The sequence below is a fragment of the Phoca vitulina genome, unplaced genomic scaffold (genome assembly GCF_004348235.1).
Source record: "Phoca vitulina isolate PV1807 unplaced genomic scaffold, GSC_HSeal_1.0 scaffold8, whole genome shotgun sequence".
NCBI classification, from domain to species: Eukaryota; Metazoa; Chordata; class Mammalia; order Carnivora; family Phocidae; genus Phoca; species Phoca vitulina.
In genome coordinates this window covers 9,889,458-9,911,598 of record NW_022589711.1, presented here as the reverse complement: position 1 = coordinate 9,911,598, position 22,141 = coordinate 9,889,458, and the positions used below count along the sequence as shown (strand labels likewise).

At 34.4% G+C, this 22,141-nt stretch overlaps 1 protein-coding gene across 10 annotated transcripts in view; it reads left to right on the top strand.

Moving 5' to 3' along the window:
- The window catches only part of ROBO1 (roundabout guidance receptor 1), a 1,119,036-nt gene that overhangs the window by 775,432 nt on the left and 321,463 nt on the right, over positions 1-22,141 (top strand). For all 10 annotated transcript variants that reach the window (XM_032406315.1, XM_032406314.1, XM_032406316.1 and 7 more), the window contains one exon: positions 17,149-17,475. In XM_032406315.1, the coding sequence (XP_032262206.1) occupies positions 17,149-17,475 (327 nt within the window). The remainder of the gene's footprint in view (positions 1-17,148; positions 17,476-22,141) is intronic.

Here is a 22,141-nt window from a genome sequence, read left to right as displayed (position 1 = left end):
GCACCATTTGTTTTTTACTAACTCTTCAACACACCAGCAGAACTAAGTAACCATATAGAACCAAGTCAAACCAAGTAAAGATTCTGTAGGTTGTATAAGGTGGTGGTGTCACTTTGACCATCTCCTGTGCATCTCATGCTCCATAAACATTTTGATTCATCTTTTTCTTTTCAAAAGCTTTTTCTTATGCAAAATCTACAACTCTTGTAGTTCTGTAGGGTTTTTGCACTCTTTTTTTGGGTGTCAGGTTTGCAAAGAGAGATGAACATCTTTAATCTCGAAGACCACAAGAGTATTGCTCGTATGTGTATGATGGTAATAGCTCAAAGAAGGGGCCTGCTGTAAATTATAGTCAAGATGGTGTTTTGTGTATTACGGAACAAAGGTTTTATGAAGTGAGATGGAAACCCTAGGAATTGGCATAAGCTTCACTTCAGTTATGCATGTGAACATAGAGTGCATTGCAATGGTGAGAGTGAAGCAAAAGCAAAACACTAGAAATAATAGTCTGCTCACACTTTGCCAAGAGAAAAGTTTATGAAGGGAAGAGCCAGGAAAAATACTTTATTCCTTGAGTATTTTCTTATTATTATTTATTCCTTTACTTTTCTCTTTCTATAATCTCATTTTAGTTATGCAAGTCAAAGTAATCATTTTAAATTTATATATGCATATCTATATACAGAGATATGTTACGTAGATATGTATATGTAATATATATATGTATATACCTATTTGCATTTGCAAATATTTGCAGATTTTTTTAAGAGCATTACATTTATGATTAGGTAACTTTTTTTTTTTAAAGATTTTATTTATTTATTTGACAGAGAGAGCGTGAGCACAAGCAGGGGGAGTGACAGGCAGAGGCAGAGGGAGAAGCAGGCTCCCTTCTGAGCAGGGAGCCCGATGTGGGACTCGATCCAGGACCCTGAGATCATGACCTGAGTTGAAGGCAGACGCTTAACCAACTTAGCCACCCTGGCGCCCCTACATAACTTTTTAAAATGAAGACTTTTTATATATACATACATATACATATGTATATGTATATCTATATTTATTTTTTTAGAGCAGTTTTACGTTCAAGGCCAAATTGAAGGGAAGTTACAGAGATTTCCCATATACTTCTTGCCTCCACAAACATATAGATTCCCTCATTATCAACATTTTCCACCAGATTGGTACCTTTGTTACAACTGATAGACCTATGTTGATACATCATAATCACTCAAAGTCCATGCATAACAAGAGCATCCAGAAATTTACCTTTATTGAAATGCTGTGCTTTCTGTGTATTCAACATCAACTAGTTTATTGGCACAAATCTATTGCTTTACATGGTATCCTTGTGAGGTCTTTAGATGTTATGTGTCACTAGCTGAAAACATAGGTGAATTTATAAAACTCGTAGCACATCTGTAATACAGCTTTGTGGCTGATTTCATGTTGTTCCTTCTCTTTGCACTTGTAAGTTCAGTATGTGCTGTCAGTTTTTAGCTTCCATCTACAATCTGTAGGCCTAGGTACAGAGTAATTGCTCAATAAGCATTTGTTGGATTGAAATAATTTTACTTTTGTGCATCACTTTGGATTATTTTCTTCTGGACTTCTGCCATTTACCAGTCATCATTCTCATAGTTTTAGAATTAAACCAGGTAAAGAAAACAAACAAGTAGAGAAATTACTATAGGTTTCCTCTTTGCATTGGATTTCTGTCTTTATTTCCACATTGGGTAGACTATTCTATATTTGTATTAAAACTAAAAACATCAAATCTGACAGTAATATGGCAATTGCTTTCCTTCATATACTTTGTCTCACAACCAACTTTTTTCTTATTTGTCTAATGAATTGACCAAGAACTGACTGTTCTTTTTTTCTGTCCATGATGTTTATCTACGATGTAATGCATTCTCTGTCTTAAAAAAAAAAAAAAAAAGTTTGTATCTTAGGACAATTTGAATATACTTTTTTTTTCATTTGATTAGTAATTTTGGCACCAATTACCATGATGGATATTTTGGGTAGGATATGGGTTTTTTTTAGTATGTTTTATCTGACTTTTTAAGGAGAAAGAGTGTCCAGCGGCCCTAATTTACCTGGAAATGACTGAAGGGGATTTTCATTAGTAAATTGGGAAGGCCACAGTTAAACCAGGTTGAGCTGGTTAACCCAAGAGAGGATTTCTGTATTTAAAAAGAATGAGTTAATTTCACCTTACTAATTTTGTCTGCATCAATAAACTAGAAATACATGGGTTTTCCATATACTTTTATTGGGAAGTTGTGTTCAAAAAAAGGGATATTACTGTTTTCACATTGAGGGTACCTATTGGAAAGAAGTTCTTAGGACTTGGTCCTAAAATGATGCTATATATCTGATTATCTAATACATCAAAATTTAGAATTATTTATGCTTCCATATTATATGTTTAAACATTGAGTTGTTGGGCTAATGGATAAATAAGAATTAAAATTTGATGATTTTCTATGAACAGTATTCAAGTTTTTTTGAGAATTAACAAATGTTTAAAGGTATGTGTTAATTTAGAATCCCTTAAGGAATATAACCCAAAATGAAAATAGGGGATTTCACTAGACATCAGTATTTCAGGAAGTTTTGATCAGTGTGAACCAAATTGAAGGTACAAATAAGCATAATTTAAAAGGTGATATAACTGAGAATATGACATTAAAGAAAAATCAGATATTTAATGGTAATATTCATACCCATTTTCCAAATTTATACCTTAAAGGGTTATAGAGAATTTTAAAGTATTTTAGAAAGACAATGATAAAGTACCAAAGAGCTTTAAGTTTCAAATGAAAAAAAAAAAAATGGAATTTAGCATTATTAACAAGATGTCAAAACTTTTTTGGAATTACTGGAATTTTTAAAAAAGACATCTTTAGAATAATTTATTTTTGAAGTTATGTATCAACTCTTAAAATTTTTTAAGCGATATGGGCCCCAAATTCCATGACTAAAATGTTATATTAAAGACATAATTGAATACATGGAGAAGGATGTATATTGAACATAATGATACTAAACTTAGATTTTAATAATCCTTAAAATTTGGGAATAAATAAACCTCCCACAAGGAAGTTCAGTTAATTGTAACACATCTGTAAGATATATTGTTCATATATTTAAAAATATATTTTTCATAACTTATTAGTGAAAGGGCAAAATGTTTAAAGTAAGCAGAAAGCAGTCATAGTATACTTCATATATATGGAGTATATATATATGGAGTATATATGGAAGGAAAGATGTTAAAATCATAGCCTTAGTATTCTCTATAAGTATATAGAAGTATGAATAAGTATTTAATTATTTATTTTACTCCACACTTTCCAGTTTTTGTAATGCACTTTTTACTGCCTGTTTTAATTTGTAACAATTTTGTATTTTTTATTTACAAAAGGAACGCATAACATATTTTTCTATTGATTTTGAGGTGCTTGTTTATAGTGTAAGTTAATTTATCAGTTGAGTAAAGTTGGGACAGTAGCTCAGGTTAAGCTAAGTTATACTTCCTACCCCTAGAGCAGAATTTGAAATTTTCTTTTTATTTCTCGACTCATTTTTCAATGGGAGAATATATGAATAGCATTGTATTTCCTCTTCTCTTTGAATAGCATATTCTTGCCAGTATACGTTAGTTACATTTATTTTTAATCTTTTAAATACATGGTCATATTAAATAATATGTTTGAGACAGCAGGGTATAAACATAAACTCTGGAGTCAAATTACCTGAGACCATGGCTCACATCTCTAATAAATTAGGTATGTGAACTCAGGTGAATTACCTCTTTGCTGTCCTTCGATTTTGTCACCTGTAAGAGGAGGTTAATCATAAAATTGCAGTTACTCATTTATTTTCTTTTGGCAATAATTAAATGAGTTAATGTATTTAAAACACTTAGAAAAATGTGTGATGCATGGTAAGTGTTATGTAACTGTGCTGGTATTAGCAATGCTTGGAATATTTAATAAAGTGTACAATTTCAGAATACTCAATGTGAGAAATAGGTATAACAATAGTTCTTTAGTTAGTGGTTTTCAAACTGTAGTGTGAATTAAAATCACATTGTGTACCTGTAAAGTACCAGTTACAAATCCTTATACCCAAAGAATATGACTGAATAGGTCAGGGACCACTTATCTATACTTTAAACCTCATGCCAGGTCTTTCTAAAGTAGAGAAATAAAGTAAAGAATACTTTGAAATTAGAGAAACCTCATAAACCTATGAAGAAGGATCACATATTTAGAGACATTGCTTTCAGTTGTTTTTCATATTTAAAAAAAAAATGTTTAAAGGTTACCTGTTGAATGGGTTTTTTTTTTTTAAGATTTTATTTATTTATTTGAGAGAGAGAGATCACAAGCAGGGGGAGGGGTAGAGGAAGAAGCAGGCTCTCCACTGAGCAGGGAGCCTGATGCGTAGCTCTATCCTAGGACTCTGGGATCATGACCTGAGTCAAAGGCAGACGCTTAACTGACTGAGCCACCCAGGTGCCCCTTGAATGGGTTATTATTCCAGCTTCTCATGCCTGTGCCTGATATTTCAGGAGGATTTATTTTGATGAGCCTGTATTTGCCTCTTAAAACATCTACATGCAATTTTATGCATACATGTAGTACATAAAATACTTATTCAAAGGAAAATTACTCTTACTTTTTTCAAAAGACCATATTATATAAATATAGTTCTTTTTTTAAAAAAAGATTTTATTTATTTATTTGAGAGAAAGAATGAGAACGAACACGACTGGAGGGCCGTGGGGAAGCGGCAGAGAGAGAGGGAGAAGCAGACTCCCCACTGAGCATGGAGCCCTACGTGGGGCTCGATCCCAGGACCCTGAGATCATGACCTGAACTGAAGGCAGACACTTACCTGACTGACCTACCCAGGTGCCCCATAAATATAGTTCTTGAATTAATAAAAAATCAATCAAACAAAAATCAAACTTATACTTCATTGTTCTCTATCTCGGTTCTTATTTCAGTGCTAGGAGAAAGCTGGGGCAATACCCATTTTATTGAGATAGTCTACCAGTTATTACAGTCTGAGTAGGAAAAATATAAGCATATTTTGATAATGTAATTAGGGCTTAATTTAATATTAATAGAGGGTCTCAGAATTGCTAAAAATAGTCAAATGTGAAGTAAAAAGTCATTTAAGGTTTAAATAATAAAAGATTTTCCCTGGCCAGTGTAGATCAGGAATTACCTTGTTGTAATGGTATGTATGAAAGATAAGTAAAATAACTAAGTCTTTTTGCTTTTGAAAGAGAAGAGGCAACTGATAGCTGTTAATTTGTTTAAATCCATTTCTAGTCTTTGAACTCCTAGAGGTCACACAAGGCATGATGGAGCATCCATGTGCTCAGAGTTTATGGTCTCTCTTCATTTAATGTCATACAGATTTCCGCCTTTCCAGGAAAGTTTGGTTTTAATCAAAGATGCTTGCTTCCACACATTTTATGTTGCATGCCATTTTGCATATACAACTCTTTCCAGTTTGTATACTAGTGTTTTTGTGTGCTCACAAAAATAGTTAATGTTGTCCAGGAGGTATGTCAGTACACATACTGGTTTAAGTGTTGTCTATCACTCACATTAATGTTGCATCTTTACTAACTGGAGAGGGAAAGTGAGAGCGAGCAAGCTACTACTGTTTTTGTTTTTGTCCGTCCTCTGGTATCACCTATATGTAGCACATATTCGTTGAGTGAGTAAATAAATACTAAAGAGTTAGCCAGAATTTTATTTTCTGAATTTTATTTTCTCCATATTTTTCAAAAAAAGTTTTGTTGGCTTTCAGACTTCTAAAACAGAAATATCTTATTATGAAGGTAACACCAGACTAGAGAAACTTAGAAGGAAACAAAAACCATCCATTTTTCCATGGTCCCTAAGAAATCAACATTAAGATTTTTTTTTTAGATCTTTTTTTCTAGCTCTTTCTCCCTCTGTCTTTTTCCCTCAGTTTTTCTTCTACTAGAATTGTATAGCTTACATCTCTGTTAATTACTACACACGATACTCTGTAAAGGTTTCAGTGGCCTTAGAATTAATTGAATTTGAGTGGACCTAAAGTATGTCCAGGAGGCCTTGACTCTCAGAGCTGTTCTTCTCTGTGGGTGTCCGCTCCCTAGAAGCAGAAGTAAGGATTGATCTTACTTTCTCTTGAACTCAGGACTATGCTGACTGCCTCCAAGCATGGGTGTTTGCCCATCTTGTGTTCCAAACTATTTATAAATACACATGAGGTCTCCCATCATTTTCTTTCCATTATCTGTTCATTCATTCAACAAATGTTTATCGAATCCCTGCTAAGTGTCAGGTGCTATTGTAAGCACTGGAAATGTATAATTATTTCAGTAGTTGTGTAACTATTTAGTAACTAAATGTAAGTATTTCAGTATTGTAAGTGCTTTCTAAGCAAAACTAATAGTATGGCTCTTTCCCTTTAAAATTAAACCACCATCAAAATAATGACTAAAGGTATCATATTTCTCTTTTAAGTTGCATTAACATACAGAATGATAAATGCATATACATATCATATGTGATCACAATTAAAGAGAAATTTAAAATCTTAGGAAAAAGTGACACTATAACTCTATTCCAAAAGGAAAAAGAAAAGAAAAAAAAAAAAAAAAAGGCCAAACTTGTTTTCAGAAGAAAAGAAACAGAGAAAGCAACAAATCTCAGATCAGAGAGGAAAAAAAATAGGGGGAAAAAAAGGATGCTTTTAGAGTTAGAAGATATTTTTTTTTATTTCTTATCTTTTGGCATCAAAAGTTGTATATGTTGATATTTCATGTATGGTGGATTTTTCCATTAGATCAACCACACACATAGCTTTGTTTTGCACTGATGAATTATTTATTTACCCTCTTAGAAAATAAAGACTAGTGAGTAGATTTTAATTTAACATTTGGAACACCCTATAGGTCTCCATATTTTGTAAGTCAGGTGATAGAGTCAGCCTCTCTTTATCCATTGTTAGGGCACCCTGTAGTGCCTGTAAGATCTAAATCCAAGATACAATGAGAGAGAAATAGGGTAAGTACAGGGGAGGTAAAAATGACAGTTTGCCAATAAATAAACAAGATTCTTTAGAAATTCTTGTTCATGTCAGAAGTACTGACTAAGTTTAAAAATAAGTGAAGTTGACTGCATTCCTACAGGGATTTCTCAGTAATCCTTTAAAAGGCTGTTTTAAGTATTTTGTTTTCCGAAAGTGTAATTGTCTTTAGATAATTATTCTTAAAATTACAATTCTATACTCCATCTCAAAGACATTAATAACTCACCTAGATTCAAGGGTTCTCTAAATATAGTTTAAATATGACTACCTAATTTGAGATGTAAAGTCAAAAGCCTTATGTTTAGTACTTTAATTGATTTTAGGTTATTGACTCAGTAAATTATATCTATAATATGTGCAGATTCTATGAAAATCTAATGCAAGTCTGTAGAGAAAGAATTGATAAATACTACTTTACATAATAATTTTTTTAAAAAAAACTTCATGTGGTTAACAAATTGTATTATATCCCTAGTTGTTTTTACATACTTTAATTTTTTTATATTTTTTAAAAGATTTTATTTATTTATTTGACAGAGAGAGACACAGCGAGAGAGGGAACACAAGCAGGGGGCTTGGGAGAGGGAGAAGCAGGCTTCCTGCGGAGCAGGGAGCCCGATGCAGGGCTTGATCCCAGGACCCTGGGATCATGACCTGAGCCAAAGGCAGACGCTTAATGGCTGAGCCACCCAGGTGCCCCCGTTTTTATATACTTTTAATTTACGACTTAAAAACATAATTTTAAACACAAAAATAAGATTAATTTCAGGATAAAATTTTTTCCCTTGGAAATTTAAATTCAGGACAGAGGAAGTTTGGTAAGCAAGGTTTTTGTTTTTGTTTTTTTTTGTTTTTTTGTTTTTCTTACAGTTATAAGAGTACTGTTGAGTTGTAATTTCAATAAGGAAGTTTGCTCATGTTCTGTATATTGAGGTTATAGTTGGCTCAAATTTATAACCATCTGCAATTTCCATATTATGTATTAAAAAGTGAGATGTAGATTAATGTTGATTGCAATTCATGTAAGGTATCCTAATATGTTGAAAATCTAATATTAGGATGAACTTTGTTCCCCTAGCAATAAAAAACATTCACAGGACCACCCAAATACTGTTTTTCACAGTTCAAAATATTGTTCAGAATTCGTCATCTGTGAAAAATGGTTATAATAGCTGAAATAAGTTATTATATTGTCAGGCCTAAATATTTTGGTCCATTATGATAGGCATTAGGAAATAAAGGATTATTTGTGAATTTTAGTACCTTAGTTTATCTATAGAAAGTTGTCTTGAAATGTAATTATGCACAACTACAACCTTGATCAATAGGATGAACCCATAGGATTTTTATATTTGTAACGAAATGGGAAAGAAAGATAATATGACTATTCACGCAGTAATATTTTAAATGCATTAGTGTGTCTTTCAAATTTTGAAAGTGATAATTCAATCAATAGATATGTATGGGATATTTTCCACAGGGAACAAAGATGCTTTATTATGGATGGCTTTGGAAAGACTCACCCTCTGATGATTCTTAGTAAAACAATAAGTTGAGTGGGCTAAGTGCTCTGTTTTGTTTTATTTTGTTTTTCTTCTCTTTTGATAGATGTTTGGCTGGAATTGTGCCAGATCCTTCCAAGATCTGTGTAAATGGAAAATAATTTTGAGTTGAATTCTCAACTAAAACTAGATTCTTGCTTAGTTTATAACTTTTCTTACAAATTTAGAAAAAAACAGGAACATTTCTAGTTAGTAGGGATCCTATTATAATTCCAGGAGAGGGTGGAGAGGAAAATCGTAAAATTAAACAATGGTGCTTATGCCAACTTCCAGATACTACATCAGTGTTTCCAATCAGGGGTCAATGTAATATTTTATGCACCAGGGATTCTGCTAACCTAAAAATATAGACATTATTTTTATACTCATTTTACAGATGAAGAAATGAGCATTCAGAGAGGTTAAGGAATTTACCTGAGTTTGCACAGCTAACAAGTAGCAGAGCTTGAATTTGAACGCAGGCACACTGAATCTAGTCTCTAGATTGAATAAACTTTCCCCACAAATGCTACATTAGTCTTTTTTTTTTTTTTCTTTTTCCCTCACCTATGCTGTTTCTTCTTGGTGAACTTAAGGCAGTTAAGGTCAAGGATTTTATTTCATATTTCTTTGTGTTGCTAATGCTTAGCACAATTCTTAATACAGTAAATGTTCAATATAGAGGTAAACCAATGAATAGGAGAGTGAGAAAATTTGGACTTTAAGATATGCAAATTTTTTTTTTTTTAAGATTTTATTTATTTATTTGAGAGAGAGAATGAGAGACAGAGAGCATGAGAGGGAAGAGGGTCAGAGGGAGGAGCAGACCCCCCACTGAGCAGGGAGCCCGATGCGGGACTCGATCCCGGGACTCCAGGATCATGACCTGAGCCGAAGGCAGTCGCTTAACCAACTGAGCCACCCAGGCGCCCAAGATATGCAAATATTTTTGTTTGACATTTTACAGAAGGTAGAATTCTCCTATTTGTTTATTGATTGGAAATTTTACTTCAAGGGCAAAGGGAAGCATGAACTCAGCTAACCAACTTCAACCCTACAAACCCTTTAGTTACAGCTCAGAGTGAAATCCTGCCTGATTTGAGTCCATTGAGGCAATTCCTGCAGCTAATGCCTTAGTAGCTTCTGCAATATTTGGGTCCCGTGACAGAAAAGTCTATTCTACTTAGACTCCATATTATTAAAAATGGGGAGCGGGTGGGGAGAGCAAGCAATATTGTTTTTAAAATTTAACTTATTCTGTCAGTCTTTCTCATATCTTTTGGGACACAGCCATATGATATTAGATTCTATAGGAATATTACAAAACCACCAGGGATTCACTTCTAGAATTCCATTTGGACAATTTTGATAATCATTTTTAGATGATAACAGATACTATCAATGACCCTCAATTAATTTGGGGGATTATTCTAAATTTTGGCTAGAACCCCCATCCCATCTTTAGGGGATATGATAATCATAGGAAATTAGGCTGAAACAAAGTACCTAAAGAAAATGGCATGATTCATTAATCATGTAGTTGTTTTAAAGTGTTCTGTTTCCCTGGTATTCCTATACTCTGTACAATTTCAGGTGAAGCTATGTGTTTTTTCTGTGGTACAGTCTGTTTTTATACTTATTCGAATAATGTGTGAGTATCTGGGAAATGTGTATGACTCAGTAGAGGATATTTAAGTCTACTCTCTACACAGTGAGTAATTAATGGATGCTGTCTTCTTATTTTTAACAAATATCTCCTTGTAGGATGAAATTCTGACAGGAAAATTACAGGATTGGTGCCCCTGGTAGGATTTATGTTAATAATTGGAGGCTGTATGCTCCTTAAAATGTAAATGGAGCTTAAATAAAAAGGTTAAGAGGCAAGGCTCTTTTAAGAATATAGGTGTTCTTTTACAAATACAGGTTTGTTGTCAAGGCAGATATAAACCCCCCCACCCCCCACTTAGGACAGATGTCACCAATTGTCTATAATATTCATTGTGCATCTGTCAACTCCTCTCTGAACTTGCTACTCTTGTGCTTTTAGTAATTTTACAAGCATTTCTGTGCTGCAAGATGTTTTCATATGATATATGAGACAAATGGATATTTTAATCATTTAATGTTTTCTAATTTTAACCTGCCAAAGAATATGAAAGAGAAATTCAGATCAAAATAAGACTTTGTTAATGAAATAAATACTATTTCACTCCATCTACTAAGAAACAGACTTGAAAACATAAACAAAACTCTGAGACAAATGTTACTGCCATGCTAGGAAAAAAAAAAAAAGAGTAAAATCATATATATGAAAAAAGAATAAAATCATGTATGTGTGTGTTTTGTATACCTCAACAGAATATTACCAAGATCTGCCTCTTAGATGGTTACTTGCTTGTGTGCCTATAAAACTGATGCTTTAAAGGGGGGAACAGTTTGGAACTCCTAGTTGCAGCCAACTAGGAGTTTGGTTTCCTCATCATAAATCTCATGTGACTTTGATATATTTCCTTGAAATACTTAGCACTTATGTGTATATCTTTTTCCAGCTGCGGTTGTGTAAATATTTAGATATTTCAGTCACTCATGTTTATATTTTATCTTCCAACCGGACAGTTGTTGAAGGAATTCTGCCCTGCCCTTTTTCCTGATGTTGACCATGCCTAAAGTCAACTGTGTTCTCTTCCCAAGGTTCTACCAGGATTCGTGCTGAGGGCAGCTCACATTATTATCATCCTTGTTCCTTGTTAAAGCCTCACTCTGCCCATCCCTTTGTTCTTTGACCCTCTCTTTGTTACTTTTCTGTTTCCTATGCAGAGTTTGGTTGAAACCAAGAAGTTGGTCTTACCAAGTACAATAGAAACCTGATATCTTATAACATAAAAATAAGTACATAAAAGCAAATTATTATAATGGTGGTTGTCAGGTGGCTTACAGAAACTCAGAATTTATGATAGAAGAGAGAAGGCTTTTTATGAATGAGTCAAGAATATTAGAGAGAGAGGCTTTGTGACCCAGTGGAGGTGAACACCACCTGCTCTGGGGAGGAGGACTATATGTAATCTATACTTTTCTGAGAGTCATATGTGTTCTTCCCTATATGATCTTGGCATAATTCTCCCAAAGTTTCCCTTTGAGAAATTGAGTCAACAATTATTGATAGAAGATGAGAGACTTTTCCCTCGAAGTATGTTGGTGGAAAATTGGGGAACCAGTGATACTGAATTTTTTGAAAGTTTTTTTATGTTTTTATTTTTAAGTAATCTCTACACCCAACATGGGGCTGCAACTCACAACCCTGAGATCAAGAGTTTCATGTTCTACCCATGGAGGCATCCAGGTGCCCCAGTGATCCTGAATTTTAATTGTGTAAACAGTTGCATAGGAATTGAGGTTCTCAGTATTAAAAACTGACATTATAAGCTATTTACTCAAAAATTCAAGATCATAATTAGAGAAGATGACACAATATAAAAAAACCTTTTTACCTCCATTTGTTCATTATCAGAATCTTTTTTTTTTTTGAAGATTTTATTTATTTATTTGTCAGAGAGAGAGACAGAGAGCACAAGCAGGGGGAGCGGCAGGCAGAGGGAGAAGCAGGCTCCCTGCTGAGCAAGGAGCCCGATGTGGGACTTGATCCCAGGACCCTAGGATCAGGTCCTGAGCCGAAGGCAGCTGCTTAACCGACTGAGCCCCCAGGCGTCCCATCATTATCAGATTCTTTACTGAGGAAAAGGAATATGAAATCGTGCAGTTTACAGCTAGGTATTCTCTGTATGCATGGGGAAAGGAACAACAGATGCAACCAGGTTTGACTGCTTCTTGTTTTTATCATCCATAATTTAAAAACAAGCAATCAAGACAAACACTTCCAGCGTTGGAAAGAAGAACAGACAAAGCATGTTTTGCTGTGGATTTTAATGAATTAATCTTAGCAGCATTTATGGAATAGTTGGGAAGAGCAAGTCTTTTGAACCGGACTCGGTTGAATCCCAGCTCTGCCACTTTCCAGCTGAATGACAGCTGAGGGTCTTGCTTCCCCCATATGGACACCAGATATAACAACACCCACCTCATAAAGATGTTGTTGTGATGAAGGAGATGAGGGACAATTGATGCTAGTTTTCTCTTTCATTCCTTTCCTTCCTGCTTAGACTTGATAATAAAGAATAATTTATTATAGTGTTTCTGGAGATGGTGATTGCTATTTATAATTTTTATTGTGGAGGTTAACCGATTACTCATTGTAAATATCACTTGGGAATTGGAAAGTTCCGTTTCTGAGAGTTATACATTATGAGGAATGTGAGAGTTCTATGTTTTTTTGTTAGGAATTTCAAAGGTATGGGCTCTACATACAAATAACTCTTTTTTGTTGTTGTTGCTAACCCTATTCATTTTCTTCAGAGTATTACATGCTAACAGAGTATATTTTCTCTGGAAGTGTGTTCCTCAGGAGAAGCAAAGTTCAGTGGGATATCCTGGAAAAAGAAAACTCAGTAGCCAAATAAGTTTGAGAAAGGCTGCATAGAATACCTTTCTTTTGGTGCATCATAGTGTGCTTTTAGCAAGACAAAAGACCCTGAGAACTGCAACTCTTTTTTTGAGCAATACATATTAACAATCTGAGGAAAGAGTATTCCATGGAGCATGACAATTTAGCCTTTAGTAATATAGACGCCATTTTTATTGCTGAAACTCTTTTACTGAATACTGCTGTACAAACATTCTGGTGAAAGATTAGGCCTGAGTTTTCCGTTCCCAAAAGTCACGCTAGCTGGGGTCCAGCTATCTGGGCCTGCAGGGTAGGGATAGAGAGAGTCTTGAGTTCCACTGTACTTTAGTAGAGTCTGGGTGTGCTCCAGGTTCTGTAATTGGCCGTTACTTCCTTTATACACTCTCCCTTGACAGTTTTATTCTTTCCCATGGTTTCAGTCTCCAGCTTGATTCTCATCTATGGCTCCAGCTGAGATTTTTTTCTGAGGTCAAACTTGGATATTCAGTTGGCAACTTGTCATCTCCACTCAGATATTCAAGAAGTACCTCAAGCGCTCCATGTCTCAGACTTGAATAAATCATCTCCTCTGTCCTTCCTCTCACCAAATTTCACTCTTTGATTTTCTACCTTCACTGGGACTGTCATTCACCCACTGCTTAGATCACAAACTTGGAATCCTCTGCCTTGTTCTTCTCCTCCATCCTGTGCATTTTTCATTTCTTTTTCACCCCACATTGCCAGTGATCAGATCCTATTGATTTTATAACTAAATATCTCTAGATTCTTTCCTATATTTTCTCTCCTGTCTGTCAAAGTCCCAAGTTTTCAGAATTTATTGTTTAAAGAGTACAAAAGTTTCCTGACCAATTACCTCCTAATTTAGCTTGCTGTGTAGTCCAGTGTCATACTACCAATGGTGAGCTCCTTAAAACCAAGCATGACTGTGCCCATGCCTTGCTTAAAATCTTTAAAAGTTCTGTTGCCTTCAAGTAAGTTCTAGAACTTTGACTTGATGTACAAAGCTCATCACATTATTGCTTCTGACTACTTCTTCAGGCACATACTTGCTAATCTCTGACGTGCACCTTCCACTCAGGCCATACTAACTCCCCGCAGGTCCCACAAGTGTACCATATTCTTTTTGTAACTGTGCCTCTGGGTGAAAGCATCTCCTTTCTTTTATCCGTGGCTCATTTTTCAAGACTCATTTCATCTCAAATTTTATGTCTCAGAATGCCTCCTCTCCCTCATTCAGGCAGTCTTAAGTGTCCTTTCTTTGTTTCCTCATAGAAAATTATGCATCCCTCTTTCCTATCTGAAATGGACTTTCAGAATTTAAAATAACGTGTGTTTTAATTAAATATCTGTTACCTCAGTAGTTGATCCTCATTAGCATCCACCCTTCATAATTACAGCCAAAGTCAAGGCTGGTCATGTATAATGTTTTATTTTTTGAAATTATATAGCATTTGCGATTGAGTAATCTAAAATCTAACTTAAATTTCATTTGACTTCAATATAGCCTTTGTGAGAAAGTATGAGTTTCCAAGTTATTTTTTCCCCACGTTGCTGGTTTATTTCTTCCTCCTTTAGAGGCTGGTTTCATTTAAAGACTTTATAGTATGTTGTATACCATGCATTGAACTAAAGCTGTTTCTTAGTATTTCAGATTACAAAACTATTACTTAATATTTCAGATGACAGTTTTTGTTACTTCATGGTTGATATAAGCGAATGTTCTTTAAGCTTCATCATCTGTTCATTTCATTCATTAAGAAAAAATGTAATCTTTTAATGTCTTTTTGTAGAATACATGATTATTAAGTTTCAGATCATTTCTACTCAAATAGGTCTTCCCCATTAGGACTTCATTCATTTTTTCATTTATTCAACACATATTTATTGAGTACCTATAGTATGCTCAGCACTCTGCCAGGCATAAGAGAAGCAACCATGAGCAAAATCAGACCCATGGATCTTACAGAGGAATGGGAAAGACAGGATTCCCAAGCATCAAACAAAAAAATTTAAATTGTAATTCTGATGATTCTTACCAAATGTAGCTATATAGGACTATTTAGGTTTATAAAAGGAGCATTTATATCTTTTTTGGAAAGATCAGGGAGGGCAGAGATTTGAAAGGAAAGTGGATATTAACTAGGGTGAGATCATTTCAAGCACAGGCAGGTGTAGGTCTGTGGCAGGAGGAAGCGTGTTGTATTTGTGAACTAGCACAAGGTGGGGTGAAGAAAGCAGAGAAAGAAGTGGAACAGGAAGAGTCTGGAGAGCTAGATAGGGGAATGAACACATTCTTGTAGATCTTGTTAAGGACTTTATCTTAAGAGCAATGAGTTTATCTTAAGAGCCACTGGAGTAGGGGAGAACCTAGATGGCATTTGCATTTCAAAGCCTTCTTCTGGCTATACTGGAAGTGAAGCGATTTAAGAGCTTTCCTAAATCCGGGTGGGAATTGATGGTAGTTTGACCTGGGTTGGTAGCTGGCTGTAGAGATGGAGATGAGCAGATTGATTTGAGAAATATCAAGGAGGAGGAGGAGGGGAAAGAAAGGGAGGTGTCAAGGAAGCCTGGTTTCTATGTTGCATTATTCATTGAGATTGGATGGCTAGATAAGAACAAGGTTTGGGGCACAATTAAATTAAGCCTTGGGCTGTAGCATTTGAGAAATCCTTAAGAAATTTACATATTAAATTTATCCACAGCAGCAGTATATAGGATTATTAAAAAATATGAATCTTGATCCCTATTTTAGAAGTTATAATCTCATTGGAAAAAATAAGGTACAGACACAGGAAATATTTAAATGACACACACACTCAGGATCTCACTTACTATGTAATATAGAATGCAGTCCCTTACCCAATATCCTTTTTCATTTTATATTATATTTAATTATTTAAACTCAATTATATAACATTTCATCTTTGAAGTATGTTAAATATTAACATCATTATTGGCAACTAATGAAATTAATTTATTAATTCAAACTCTGGGAAAGTGTATACACACACACACTTTTTTATTAGGAAGATAGAAAAACCTATATAAAGAGCAGTTTCATCATATATTTGAATATGATGTTCATTGGTCTACAGACTAGGTTTTTTTTTTTTTTTTTTAAGATTTTACTTATTTACTTGACAGAGAGAGACAGCAAGAGAGAGAACAGAAGCAGGGGGGAGCTGGAGAGGGAGAAGCAGGCTCCCCGCTGAGCAGGGAACCTGACATGGGGCTCCATCCCAGGTCCCTGGGATCATGACCTGAGCCAAAGGCAGACGCTTAACCACTGAGCCACCCAGATGCCCCCAGACTAGGTTTTTTTATTTTATTTTATTTATTTATTTATTTATTTATTTTAAGATTTTATTTATTTGTTTGACAGAGAGAGAGACAGCGAGAGAGGGAACACAAGCAAGGGGAGTGTGAGAGGCAGAAGCAGGCGTCCCGCGGAGCAGGGAGCCCGACACGGGGCTCAATCCCAGAACTCTGGGATCATGACCTGAGCCGAAGGCAGACGCTCAACGACTAAGCCACCCAGGCGCCCCAAGACTAGTTTTTTTTAAAGTGTTGATTAATGTTAGTTACAAAGGAGATTTTAAGAAGCCATGCTATTATTTGTAACGCTCTACAAGTCTCTCTCACGGTCCTCTGCAAAAACAGGCACATATATGGTAAATACAGACAGGATGAAGGCTTCCGAAAGGCTTTGTGGACAAAGGATTTGAAGAGCAGACAGGATTTGTACAGGCAAAGTTTAAGCAAGACCACTTTCTAGATGGAGGGTCAAAAGGATTCAAGAATTGGAAGGTGTATTTGAGGTGGACACCAGTAGGATTAATTAGTAAATAGGGTTGCAAGTAAATACAGGGTCACTATTATGCCCTGTTCATATAGCAGTGCTTACACCTAGGCTTTTGAAAAAAGACTTTTGTTTCCATGTGATAATATGAAGCTATTTTGCCAATTCTTCTGCAGGCTCCCGTCTTCGTCAGGAAGATTTTCCACCTCGCATTGTTGAACACCCTTCCGACCTAATTGTGTCAAAAGGAGAACCTGCCACTTTGAACTGTAAAGCCGAAGGCCGCCCCACACCCACTATTGAATGGTACAAAGGGGGGGAGAGAGTGGAGACAGACAAAGATGACCCTCGCTCACACCGAATGTTGCTGCCAAGTGGATCTTTATTTTTCTTACGTATAGTACATGGACGAAAAAGTAGGCCTGATGAAGGGGTCTATGTCTGTGTAGCAAGGAATTACCTCGGAGAGGCCGTGAGCCATAACGCATCGCTGGAGGTGGCGAGTAAGTACCATGGGCTTTCGGCTTTTGACAGTGGGAATGGTACAGTGGGATCATTTGCCTGGAGAGTGGTAATACAAAGTCAAACCTGTATCCCAGGCTTTACTTGAGGAAAATTTCTAGCTTTTTGTATGAATACAATCCTCTACTTATTTGATTTTTTCTTATATATATTTCTCATCATAGCGGGTTATTCAAGCTAATTTTGGATTTGCACATAGTTGATGAACCATTCTACTTTGGATTTGGAGCTGCTTTCTGTTGAATGTTTTCATTGAAATTGATTTATTCTTAAAAAATTGATTTATCCTTCTCCTTTGTTGCTTTCAAATAGATTGAATACAAGTGTTTCTGTGAAAAGAATAGCATGGGGTATTTTTCATTTGTTTTCATTTGGAGAAATACTTTCAACTGAGAGTATAAGATATGGTTTTAAACTGTTTCTAATTCTTAGAAATATACTTTTGGTAAAGCTATATATAGGTAGAGAAATAGATGTTTGTGCCTCATACTTTATTACTTTGGCTACTGTGGTGCACTCTGAGAGGAAAACCTGTGTATGTAATCCTCAGGTAGTTGATGGTTTAGTTTATTGACACAACTAGCAAATGCAGTTCATTTGCAATCACCTCAAGAAGGATCTCTTGGCTAATGATTAAATTGTTAGGTGTGTAATGTATTTGAATACAAATCGGGCTTCTCTTCTCTTATTTTCAGTAAACATTCAAGAGGTAGCCAGAAAGTTTCATATCCTTGGAAGAATCCGTTCTGTGTATTATAGGTACAATTGAGAATTGCATAGGGATTGGTTGGAAAGACAAATGAAATTTAGTTCTCTAATACACTTTACATAAAATTACTGGTGAAACTGCATACATATCTATGTACATATGTATAGATGATGTTTTCCAAGAGGATTGATATTTTGATACAATTTATGTTCAAAATTATAACTATATAATCAGCTTCATAATCTCTAACATTGTCTCTAACATTCAACTAGAACTTGAATATATAGATCCACAGATAGTTATGCAATTATAGACATAGAAAGGAATTTAGAGACAGATTTTCCAACTTAATCAGATTATTAATGTGGAATCAGTCTCCAAGAATCTAGATCACACTCATGGAACCATGTAGTACTTAGGGTGAGACAGAATGCCAAAGATGTTTAACATGAACATAAAATTTAATTAGATAAAAAAATGAAAGTAACCGTTTAAAACTATGCCAGACTAGCCATTCACATTTTTAAAACATTTACTTGAAACTCAAGTTTATATTTCTCTTCACATTTAATTGATCACAAACTTATTGTACTTTCTCTTATTGCCTTGATTCTCAGTGAAAATCTTAGAACTGCATAAGTGAGATGTATAAAAACTGTAATCACAGCAACAGGCTGCTTTTCTTTTTCTCCTTCCTTCCTTCCTTCCTTCTTTCCTTCCTCTCTTTCTTTCTTTCTCTCTTCTTTCCTTCTTTCTTTCTCTCTTTCTTTCTTCGCAAATTTAAATGTGGTGCAGGCAAAAATTTAAATGTTTTTATAAAAGGATATATATATTTTGATAAACTCTTCTTTCAGGTTATGATATTAATACTTTTCTACCTTTTGACACATTTATATTTAAGAATACTTATTTCTTGTGGAGATAAAATTAAGTTAACATTTGAAAACAAATATAGAGAGTCAAGAAAGATGGTGTAGATGACCTAGGCCAACTCTTATTTTTGGTAGATAAGAAACTGAAGATCAGAAGGAAAACCAGAGTAATTGTTTATTCTCTGAAATTATAATTCCTTATAAATGAAGTATGTACCAATAGAAATATATATCTGAGATCATATTGTGTTTCTGTGTTATTTCTTACTCTACTTGCATTCTGACCATTGCCAGAATTTTTAGAAAAGGTTATAGACTTGAATAGAACATCTAAACGCTTACCCTCTAGATCTCGCCTTTCAAAACTCCTTTAGTTTTACTTTAGATGATCAAGATACCCTTAATGCACTGGGATTTAGAGAGCTGTGTTTTTCTAATCTGGCTTTTGTGTAGCTATTTTAAAAGACATTATTAGTTTACGGTTAAATTCTTTTTCTAAGCAAGACATTCCATTACCTTGTGAGTCCATTACGGGAAATGCTTTTCCAGTCTTAGTCAACAAATATACCTTCAAGGAACTGAAACCAGACATAAGATCATTATATAACTTTTATCAGTAAAATATTCAAATACACAGTCCCTGAATGCATAAATCACAAATTTTAGTGTGGTATTTCTCAGTATGTCTCCAAAACATTTCAAGCTCCAGAGAAAAGAGAATATTATAATTTACTGAATAAAATTCAGTTAAGGTATTTTAAACAATTCTTTAAGATCATATTCATTAACAATTCATATATGTAGAAAGGCAGAATGTATATTGTATATTTATCAAACATTTTGATATTCATAAGGATAGTTTGGTAATAAAGATTTTTATTAGTGATAATAATTATTCTAAACCCTGAAAAAAGGGTGAGTAGTGTTTGTTTTCAACAATTTTTGTACTTGTTTGATTACAATAATTAACAGCATGTTTTTATTTGGATAAATTGTATTATTTTGTAACCTAAGTTATATGGGAAAAATTAAGTGCTCTGGAGTTAAAATGGGTTCTGTGTGTTTAAAAATTATTTAGTAAATTCGGGCTTTAGTGCACTACAAATAGATACGTAGTGACATATTTCACCTGTATTTCAGTTATTTATTTTAGGCAATGGTTACTGTTAATTCACCATTGTAAAATATGTTTATGGTCCTAAAATGGAAAGTTGCCTTTTGTGTGTTACATGAACAACCAAGTTGTGTGTGTATATTGGGAGGTGGTGGGGGTCGGGGGTGGAGGTCCAGGGAAACAGGCCATATTTGCTGTGGGTTAAATCTGTAAAGTATGGTTCTAGTTTGGTTTTATTTTTTCCTGGAGAATATTACTACATTTTTTTTCACATTTTCTTAGTTTAGGTTCCAGAAGTTCAATAAGAACTATTCTTATTCTTCCCAAAGACACAGGAAGACAAAGATTGCATCTAATTTCTTAGTGACACTGTAGCCCAAAGTAATAGCATTAACAAAAGTGTCTAGAGGCAACCCAGATTTCACAGCACAGTTGTTGGTAATGCTTTTAAAAACATTTATCTGTGTTTTATTTGCCTTTAAACCAAGTTTTACAGCTGTAACAACAACTGGATTTCTCGGTTCCTAACAATTGTCAATCTCACAAACACTGGAAAAAAGAAGATATTGAATGCCATTGAAAACCCTTGTTTCTGTATAGAAATGATAATTGTGTCTTTTGTGTTTTTAATATTTATTGAAATTTAAAAAGTACACCAAAAGGATTGCATTTATTGGTTATTTTTAGGATTGTTTATTTTTTATTTTCATTTAAATTCCAATTATAACCAGGTTAGACCCAGTGAAAAGCACTGGCCAGCCTTTGGGTGCCGATCCTTGCCATGTAGTAAAAGCTGCATTTCTTGTTCTTGAAAACTCAGTTTTGATGCAATTAAAAAGTTATCTCACACAATTATAAAGTCTAAAAATTGGAATACTAAGAAATATATGATGGTCCTTACTGAAGTTTCCTGGAATTTTTGGAAGTTTATCTCTGTAAAGGAAAAAAAATTAATCACAAATGTATTTTTTTAAATTTATTTTTTTAATTCTTATTTCTCTTTGCAAGCCAAGAATGCTATATCTTGATGGGAACATTAAATTGGAAAATTTAGATATCACTCGCTGTTTCTAAGATTTATGAAAACTTTACTCTTTATCTAATTCAGTTTCAAAGTAAGTTTTCTAAAATGGTCTTGCAAGTGGTATTCTCTTGTTTGTCTTGTATTAGCTCTATTCAAGAGTCTACTAAATGTTTAGGAAAATATTTTATGGGTCCATTCTCCATTCTCCTGAGCCCAACATAATCACTTACTAAATTTAGAACTTCATTTTGTGCCTGGCACACAAATTGATAGCACAGTTCTTAGACAAAACTTATATTTAATAAGTAATTTGATCTTGGGTAATTGCATTGAATTTTAAGGAAAATTAATCTGAACCTTGACCCTCATGCTTTCCATCGTAGAACATGGCCCTCTACGTCATCTGCTAAGCAGTGCACAGTTAGCATATGGCTATTTGTTTCCTATTTAAGCTGTTTTCTCTGAGGAAAAGAAATTCCCTTCAGACTAGGCAGACATCTGCTAGCTGTCTTAGCAGCAAAACCAGGGAACTATCTTTCCTGGAAAACAAACAAACAAAAATAAACATTTTGTCCAATTAATCAAAGATTAAGTCTTCCCAGATTTTATTAACTGGGGTACATTTTAATAGTAATTACTTTGGGGTAAATGTTTATATTTTGAGGTAGTATTTTCCCACTACTTTGAATATAGCATGATCTTTTGTTGTTATTAAATGATACTTATCAAAGTGATTTAGAATTTGATTTATCCAATTTTCCTCCTTTGGGTAAAATGATAAAGTAAACTAACCATGGATGCTAGGTAGCCATGTCTTTACCTAGGTACAATAGAATGTATTCCTAAAATCTGGACCTTGGAAGATGGAAGGGATTACTCCTGGAGGTGAAATGGTTCAGATGAGCACGTGGAAGTAGAATATGCCATT